The 9,462-nt window shown below is 42.4% G+C and overlaps 1 protein-coding gene across 3 annotated transcripts in view; it reads right to left on the reverse strand.

The window, feature by feature from the left end:
* Positions 1-8,317, reverse strand: part of gramd4a (GRAM domain containing 4a) — a 40,487-nt gene extending 32,170 nt beyond the window's left edge. For 2 of the 3 annotated variants that reach the window (XM_069700270.1, XM_069700269.1), the window contains exons 1-2: positions 7,901-8,151; positions 1,628-1,841 (exon numbers count right to left, since the gene is read on the reverse strand). In XM_069700270.1, coding sequence (XP_069556371.1) covers positions 1,628-1,841; positions 7,901-7,929 — 243 coding nt within the window. In that variant the 5' untranslated portion in view covers positions 7,930-8,151. Of the gene's footprint in view, positions 1-1,627; positions 1,842-7,900; positions 8,152-8,202 lie in introns of those variants that run through there. The other variant, XM_069700272.1, reaches the window with a different exon arrangement.
* Positions 8,318-9,462: the final 1,145 nt, after the last annotated feature.

Consider the following 9,462-nt stretch of genomic DNA (forward strand, 5'->3'; position numbering starts at 1 on the left):
CCAATGACATTAGGCCTATTTAATATGGATGACACAGGCTAGTTTGTCAAAAAGTATCAGGGCATGTACTCTGAAGCCTGAGGGCACACTCTGTTCTCTTCTGAACAGATGAGGTAATGAAGGTGAGGTCTAGACCCAGGTCATGTGATCTGGTCCTAGAGGGTGAAGAGGCCGACATCATCGCAGTCAGGGTGGGCTCCGGTGTGCCAGCGGACATCTACAAAGGGAAGTACGCAGGGAAGATGAGATTTCCACTAAGTAGTGACAGTTTCTACATAAAGAACGCGATGGCATCGTTTGTGGGAGAAAAGTGCCTGCCTCCTCTGTGTGTGTGTGTGTGTGTGTGTGTGTGTGTGTGTGTGTGTGTGTGTGTGTGTGTGTGTGTGTGTGTGTGTGTGTGTGTGTGTGTGTGTGTGTGTGTGTGTCCCAGTAGGGATAAGAGCTAGCTTGGTCTATTTTGGGGCTCCGGAGTGTGACTCATCAGTACTGTGATGTGGGCGATGCCTTCCCAGTGGGCTGGTACCCACACAGGCAAACACCACTGCTCACAAACAAACAAACACACACACACACACACACACACACACACACACACACACACACACACACGCGCGCGCGCACACGCAAAAGCCCACACGAAAACATAAGCTCATATACTGACAAATTGTTGCACGTGCATACAGAGTATGTTTAAGGGGCTGTCAGCGAGACCACTCATTTGCTCAAGATTGCTCATCTGCTAGCAGGCGTTAAGCGGTTTCAGTGGGATCCAATACTCAAAAAGACGCCCATGTAACAGTTAAATCAGCTGCCTGTTTGAAGGGAAACAGAGAAAAAAAGGAAAGGAGGACAGAGATTCTCTGGGTCTTCATTCAGGAAGCGACACAATCCAGTGCCCAATCCTGTGTACGTAATCCGGGTATCTTTCAATCAGTGCATGTGCATGATGACGATGACAATACTGGTGTGTTTAGTCACAAGAGGGAAAACGTCAGACATCATAAAACACGAACGGTGTCGAGGGCGGAGGAAGAAATATCAGAAAACATGATCTGCCACAGATTTGAGTTTGTCCTTCGTCACAATTTCCTCATCATTTTGTCCATGTCTCCTGCTCTGGACATCTCGGGAGTCCAATCTTCTGAGGCTAAATTCCTGTCCACTTGCCACTGTCATCACTTTCTCCACTTTAATCTTTTCTCTCCTCCCATTTTTTCATTCCCTTCCTGCTATCTAATATCAGTCCATCTCACCACTGCTTTCACTCTTTCCGCTCTTGTGTGCTGCTGATTGCCATCTTTACCTCATGTCCACAGTTGGAAAATCTTTACCTTTGTCACCACCTCCGTGTTATTTTTATCATGACGAGCCCCCCCCCCCCGCATCATTCTGCCTTCATCTTGATCATGCTGAGGTCAGTGCATCTTTTTTTTTTTTTTTTAAGAGGAATAATTCACGAGTACATTAAGAAAAAAAGAAAGCTGCCATATGTGTTCGCCCAAGCCAGTCAAGGTTAACATGGGACAAAATAAGATAACTATTCATTTAGTCAGTAGTGACGAGAAGCACAAGGAGAAAGATAAGAAAAAGGGCCGAGCATATACATATATGCTTAGTGAGCACTCACAGGGTCTCGCAAGATGTCCTCTGTGTCTCGCAGAGCTGATCTGGGCTTCAGCTGCATGTCGTCGCTACATTCGTTGTCAGAGGCGGGTGGCGACTCAGCCAGATCCGGGAAGTCGTCTCTCGTCCTGGGGCCTCGGAAGCGGATCTTGTCCAGGCGCTTTAGCATGGTCAACACCGCGCACCTGGGCTTTACCTTAACATGGCGGACGGCAACCCTGTGGTAGACGAAACAATAGACAGGAGCTGACGAAGAGGCATCACCCTTATATTTTGTTTATGGTGGCTGTACTTGTAAAGAATAAGATGAATAATTGCAAAAACATACATGAATACTTGTTTTGTACGCCCTGCCGTGTTATCACACGTGGAAACTGATCTGTATTCCTTATGTTTATTCATTCATTGTGAAAGAGATGTACAGTATATTGGGGGTTACTTTGTGTGTCTGACTTCTTGAAATCCAAGAGCAGAAATCCAAATAATTGACAAAAAAAAAATAATTGATCCGTTGATATGTCTGTAAATTTGATATTGGATAAATCATTTTAGTACATTTACAAGCAAAAATGACAAATATTTCATGGTACCAGTTTATTAAATGGGAGTTTTTTTCTGCATTCCGTGTCTCAACATTATATTAAATTGACAATCTTTGGGTTTTGTAGCATTGGGCTGTAGGTAAATGTAATAGCCTTTCTTCAAAAGTTTTAGCCGTATACATAGAGAAATAATCTCTGATTGAGAAAAGAATTGGCAGATTTATTGGTCATGGAAATAATTCATAGCTGCAGTCCAAAACACGTCATCATGTAGAAACTCATGTTTACTGGCAACGTTTATAAAACTAAGAAAAGTTTTTAAGTATAAATCATTAAACCATTTTTTTTTTTAGCTGTTAAAAAAAAAAAAAAAGTGATGGCTCCAACTGTTAAATGTGTGATTTTGGAAGACATCTTCAGGCTTGCACTATGAGCGCTGCAGACATCCTCTTCACTTTAACCTAAAGTCCCCGAGGATGACATATCATGTAACATATGCCAATTCTACCCTTTGATGCTCTTGGTTTTCTAACCTGGTCAGTGTTTTTGCTCTCCGCTTTGGCCTCCACACAGAGATGCGACAACCACATCCTTTCACCTTCCGTTGACCTTATTAATTGAATTTCCATAGCTGGAGCGGCGGCAGTGGTAGAGAGAGAGAGAGGCTGTTTCGGCGTAAAGGCGGCTGTAGCTCAGATGGTAGAGCGGGTCGCCCACTAATCAGAAGGTCAACGGTTCAATCCCCGGATCCACATGTCTAAGTGTCCTCAGGGAAGACGCTGAACTTCAGGTTGCCTCCATTGCTAAGACACAACAAAGAGGCGTGATCATGGAAATGGATGCGGTTAACTGAAGTAAGAAGCAGTGAGAGGCTTTTGGGCATGAACTAATATTTTTGCAGCAAATATTGCATTTCCACACAATACACCCACATGGTAAATTACAGACCTCACTGGTGAGTTTCTATTTCCTCCCTGAGGGGTGAGTGGAAGCATGGTGAGTGGCAGGTTAATACACGCTTCCCTTCACTTGTCAAAACACCTGTCACAATCCAATCTGTTCCCACAATAACCAGCTGAGTCCGCCTACAAGCATGTACGAGTCAACAGCCCAGTCAGCCACAAGTGAGCTCAAACTACCTGTGGTCACCTACTATAAAATCTAGCCATAGCAACGATGGCCGATGAAAACATTTGATGCAACACCGGAAAACAACCCTGGAAATGGACATTTTGAATCGTAGCGCCATTGAAAAATCCCAGAAGCGTAAAAAATAAATAAATAAATAATCCTCTGTTCAGTCTGCAAATGAGGATCAATATTCACAAAACATCCGCTTTATTTGTACAAAGCAAACCCCTATTTAAGAGTACATTACTTTTGCCATGCTAGTCTTTGCCTCCTTTCACTGCAGTGCTCTTTAGCCCACCTCCATTCAATTTATTTTCTTTTTTAGGCATTTCCAAAGGCAGGTTTCATCCACAACATCTTAAACAGCAGGATGAAATGATGAAAAGAGAGGACAGGGTGGGGAGGGGGGTAGCTCAAGGTCTGATCACTGTGAATGTTACTGTGGGGACACGGAAGCGCACACACACACACACACACACACACACACACACACACACACACACACACACACACACACACACACACACACACACACACACACACACACACACACACACACACACACACACACACACACACACACACACAACAGCCCTCGTGAGTCATCTGCTTGGCTCTGCACAAAGAGAACTCCATCCACCTCTGCCTGATTGTAAGTCCTTGCTAACACCAGCAAGAGAAGCTGATGCAGTTATACAATATAACAACAGAGCGGCAAGCTATGAACGCACACGCACACACACACACACACACAGAGAGAGAGAGAGAAAACAAAACAAAACGACAATGTCCCAGCACACACGAGACAAAAGTGTTTGTTTATTACTGCATGCATTAGCCAAGGGTGAGTAGCTTTACAAACTCCCCTGTACGAGCCTAACACTGCATGCGAGTGTCTGTGTCTCTCCGAGTAATCTTCTGCTAATGACCTGTAGTAGCTGGAGGTTACTGTTGGTCACACAGGTCACACTCACTAAGCCAGCCAATCACAGTCATGCATTGACACCAGGCTGTGGAAGGTAGCCTAATGTCTCCTGGCCAACATAAATGGTTTTAAAATGCTGTTTCTGCCATTTATTAGTGGATGATTGACAGAAATAGCTCTTAACTATTTCAATGAGCAATGTATCTTATAAGTAAAATAGCCAAACATACAGTATTATGCTTCTTAAACATAAGGATTTCCTTTTTTCTATATTTCATGTAGCTCATCGGACAGCTTGTCGCTGCTGCCTATCAACCATGCGTGAAAGATCAAGCAGGCAGAGGTAGGACCTTCACAACTGTGAAGTTTTAGCTGACGAGTCACACAAACAACCACTTACTGAATCCAATAAAGCTCAAGTACTCACACGAGAAGAACACTTTCTGCGAAGGTGTATTTCCTGGGACATTAGGCAGTCAGGTTTGGTATTAACTGCTTTTTAGGTGGAAATGCAGCAGCGAAGTGTTTCCGCTTTGGTGACTGATGCAGAGTTTCGTTTCCTGTTACTGGTGCTCTCACATGCATGTGCAGCATAAACCCATACAGACATCCTGTCATCATCATCATCATCATCATCATCATCATCATCATCATCACCCGCCATGGTGCTTAGTTCGTGTAGAAACAAGGCTGGGTGCTCCCCAGTGAAACTAATCCTAACTTCTACAAGTTTCAAAAGACACTCGGAGACAAGAGTGAGGGAATAAACTTGACCTCGAAATATCTGGCATTGGCCAGAAAGTTCCAACGGAAAGCTGCAACTTTTGTTTAGTTCACTTTCATGCATTTATCAGGCAGAGAGAGGTGACAGATGGTCAGAGCAAAAAAAACAACAACATCGAGCTACTGCCATGCTGAATAATACAAAGTATGCTGCCAGGTATCATAAGAGGACAGAAATATTCAAATGTTCTAATTGGCCTATAAGCAACTATTGCGCCATCTTTCCAACCAAACACGATCTCGAGCTTGATGCACATTGTTGTTGCGAATGTTTTCACGAAGACTATCTATTTATTTGATGTCAGCCTTGGGGATGGAGCAGGAAGAAGGGAGAGTGCAGATACTTTGAACTTTAATTAGACCTATTAGACTTAATTATTTAGACTCCGCTCTGTTTGTAGTTGGATGCTAAACAAGAGTGTGTAGCATGGAGAAAAATGTACAAGTAGAGCTCCAGTCAACAAAATCTGACAAGAACAGCGATAGGACCAAGAAGAATACACTAGCTTTTATCTATCCTGCTAATGCAACCCTCTGGGCAATGTGTAGCTGGCTGAACAAATCAAATAAGAGTCAGTTATGGCATGAATTTTTTTTTAAAGCCAACGTCAGATCCGGTCTTTTTTTTTTTTTTTTTTTTTTTCAACCAAGTGCAGTTTTTGAATGTTTTCACGTCAGTCTGTGATTGTGACATGATAAGTCATGTGCATCCTGTGACTGGCCTTGAAGTGGTTATAAAACCACTGATTTGCAAATATAGGCCAACAAAAACTAGGGATGCACATCATCGGTGTCAGCTGATGAAGCCTTTAAAATGAAATACTGGCATCTAAATGAACATTTCTGCCGATACGACGGGCTGATAAAAACGACGCTTTTAAATCATTCCAAAACGCTCAATGCTTCACTAAAGGCTCGACCCCACGTCCTCAGCACGAGGGTGCTCGTCTGTCTAATGTGTTATGACACACTCGTGAAGAACAAACCCAGTATGTGCTTATATTAGTATCATCTATCACCAATAAAAAAAATAATAATAATAATAATAAAAAAAAAAAAGCTATTCATTAATACGGATACTACCAAAACATTCGTTCTTTGAAAAGGATACCATGAAGTCGGTGAGAGTAGTCGGACCAGAATAGCTACGGGGAGAGTTCCTCACAAACTGTCACAGCAGACAGCGTCATGACAATTACACGCTTACTCTTGTTATCCTCCAACTCTGTCCTTGCTCTCATATTCCATCCCTGCGGCGGCGGTCCCGCTCGGCTGCCATCATTTCAACGCGCAGTTACATAAACGAGGCTAAGCAATCAATACTTCCTTAACAATTTGTCAATTCGTCCTCTCGCTCCTACAGTTGGCTGCACAATGGGGACTCGCATCGAAAGGCAAATCCGACCTGAACTCTGTGTCGAGTGAGCAAGGCGTGAGGGGGAGGGGAGGGGATGTCAACTGGCAGCGGGAAACTTTTTGTACCCGCTGATATAAATTGATTTCGAGTTAACAGCCCTGTTTACAAGAGTTTAGGGCATCAGCCTCGAATCTGAGATGTCGAGAGGTTCCTGCTGCAAGTGAACAGGCCTCACCAGCACTTTTCAAGTCATTCAAGTACCCCTGTGATAAAGCACGAATCAAGCTACAGGCTAATGGTTAATTATCAGTAGTGGAACGTAACTAAGTACAGTACTCAAGTACTGTGCTTCACTCGAGTATTTCCATTTGATGGCAGTTCATACTTCCAATCAATTACATTTTAGAGGCGAATACGATATTATCATTTGACAGCTTTGGTTACCGGCGAGGTGAAGTTTTGACACAATGGATGATATAACCAGCTTTTAAAATACAATATATTGTGAAAGATTAAAACCAGCGGTTTCCAAACTTTTTGGCCTCCGACATCTTACAAAACAGTCTGCAGCTGGAGGTCACATTTCAAATGTCTAGAAATTGTTAAACAGCTCCACCAAACAGTGACTTTTACCTCCAGCAATAAATGTTGAAATGATGCAAAATCTAAGCAAAATCAAGAAGAGAAAAGGGCAGAAACTGAAAACAGATTTGTGCAGCAGACCTTTTTTTTCCCTTTTTAGTCAGAAAGACCAAACCAGAACTTTTCACTTTCGCTGCCAATACTTATCTCTCCAAGTAGGATTTTTCAAGCAGGACTTTTACTTGTAATTGAGGTTGTTTTTTGTTTTTTTATCATATTGCTGTATAGTTACTTTTACACAAGTAAAGGATCTCAATACTTCTTCCACCAGGCATCAGTGCCTGTGATAGTTCATGTCGAGTTTATGTCAACAATACAGAAGCATAACATGCATTTTCAAATCTGAAAACAAATCTGAACACAAAAGGAGCCATCGTTATTGAGTGACAGGCTAAACTGAAGGTGGTTGTGGATTAAATACACACAGAAATGATCCTTTAAAAAGAGCAGCGATGGACGTTATTGGGTTTTTGAACTGGTACCGACGAGCGTTTAGACTCGGGACGGTTTGATGTTAGCCAGCTCGGTCAAACCAGGCGACATTGTTGACCACAGATTTGTCCGTTTTTACTTTATCTGTTGAGGCGAAGACGAAATTTAAACGCCAAGACTTTTAAGTCAGGCCTCGACTTAACTGTTTCAGAAAAGAAAAGAAAAAGAAAAAAAAACAAAACGATCCGACATTTTTATTTTATCTGCAACATTAGAAATCACACAAATAATCCGCATTTTGAATGACCCCGAAGAGACGGCGGGACGGATGGATGACATAAAACAACACCCCTTTTTTTTTTTTTTTTTTTTTCTAACAATAGACATTTGAATGGTGTTTTTAAAGGGAGGTAAAAAAATTTAAAAAAAATGTAAAAAAAATTTAAAAAAAAGAATGGTTCTTACCCAGCACGTAAATCGTAGCAAAGTTTCATGAACACTGAGATTGCCTTTAGTCTGCTTTATCCGTCGGTACACCTGCTGCTGCTCGGGACGGCCGAATTAGCGCAAGTCTCGCGGCGAAACCTTCTCCATTTATCCGTCCGTCCCAACAATATCCGCTTGTTTCTGAACCGCCGACTGGACGCCGTCTCGTGCTGAGGGTTTAGCGGTTAGGCAGGCAGGCAGGCAGGCGGGCGGGCAGGCAGACACCGACCACCCCCTCCACCCCCCCTCGACCCAAAAAAAAAAAAAAAAAAAAAAAATACCAGTTGCGTCCCCTCCTCCCTGGAGAGAACTGCCTTGACTTGACCAGCGCCGTCAGATAAGGAGGTTGGATGAGTCGCCTTGCCCTCTCGCTCGTCTCTTGTTGATTTCGCAGAAACGGGCAGGGGGGCGCGAGCAAGGGCCGAGGAAATGTCGTCAGTGTGCGGCGCAGCTTTCTTAAAGGGGCCGCCGGTGGGTGAGTCGTGCTATAGATAGGGGACGCGAGAAACCAACACGGCCACCTTCTCCTTACCACCGCCCCGTGGCTGCCGCTGACCGTGTAGCGATCAATTATGAAACAGGTGGGTAAACAATGACCTCATTACAATGGAATTGAACATTACAGTAAATCACCGTGAGGATGTGCCATGATATTTACTGCAGCCAACTATTCCTACGGAGTGTTGTGGTCACAGTTTTTTTTTTTTTTTTTTTTTTTAATTCAAGCATATTTTTTTTTTTTAAATTTAAAAAAAATGCTTGAATGTGAAAAATCCCTTTTAATCTTTTTTTTAATTATTTTTTTATTTTTTTTAACTTCATGTTAAATTCAAATGCACTTCTTTTACATATATTCTCCTTAATATTCACAGAAATAACTAACTAAAATCTGTCTTTTCTTCACCAAATTGCAAAGTTCCTTTAAGGAAACTCACTCGGAAATCCAAAGGATATTACGGACCCTGCTTTCCAAGGCCAAAATGCTGGCACTCTGCCAGAAATAAAATTCTGATGAAGAAAGCTAGCTGCTGAAATTTAGTGGGCCAAGAGGAGGTGAAAACCAAGACAGAATTGTGTACTAAATGGCTTTTAATTTGAAACGAGGCCTTTTAATTTGGTAACTCAGTCATGTGACATTCAGCTGACCAATGATGTGACTTCCTCCCTGAATCACTGCATCAGTGACAGACATCCCTGATTTTAGGGCTGGCCACTGTTCCAGTTTGGCCACATATTATGGACACAAAAACACTAAAAGTTTGAATGTTTTTAACTGTTGAATATTAACAGCCTGCAGATTGACACACACACACACACACACACACACACACACACACACACACACACACACACACACACACACACACACACACACACACACACACACACCAAAATGTCCTGTGTAAAATGCTTACTAAATTACCTTAGTTTCATCAATGTCTGACCTGCCTTCAACCTATAACCCTGGCCGAACTCAAAAAGAAAAAAACTTATGAAAATGAAAATATATATATATACAAAATGTATTTGTCAGATATAAA

This window comes from Brachyistius frenatus, unplaced genomic scaffold (assembly GCF_029030835.1).
Source record: "Brachyistius frenatus isolate BFR_SWC_R1_liver_20210118 unplaced genomic scaffold, ASM2903083v1 Contig_33, whole genome shotgun sequence".
Lineage (NCBI taxonomy): Eukaryota > Metazoa > Chordata > Actinopteri > Embiotocidae > Brachyistius > Brachyistius frenatus.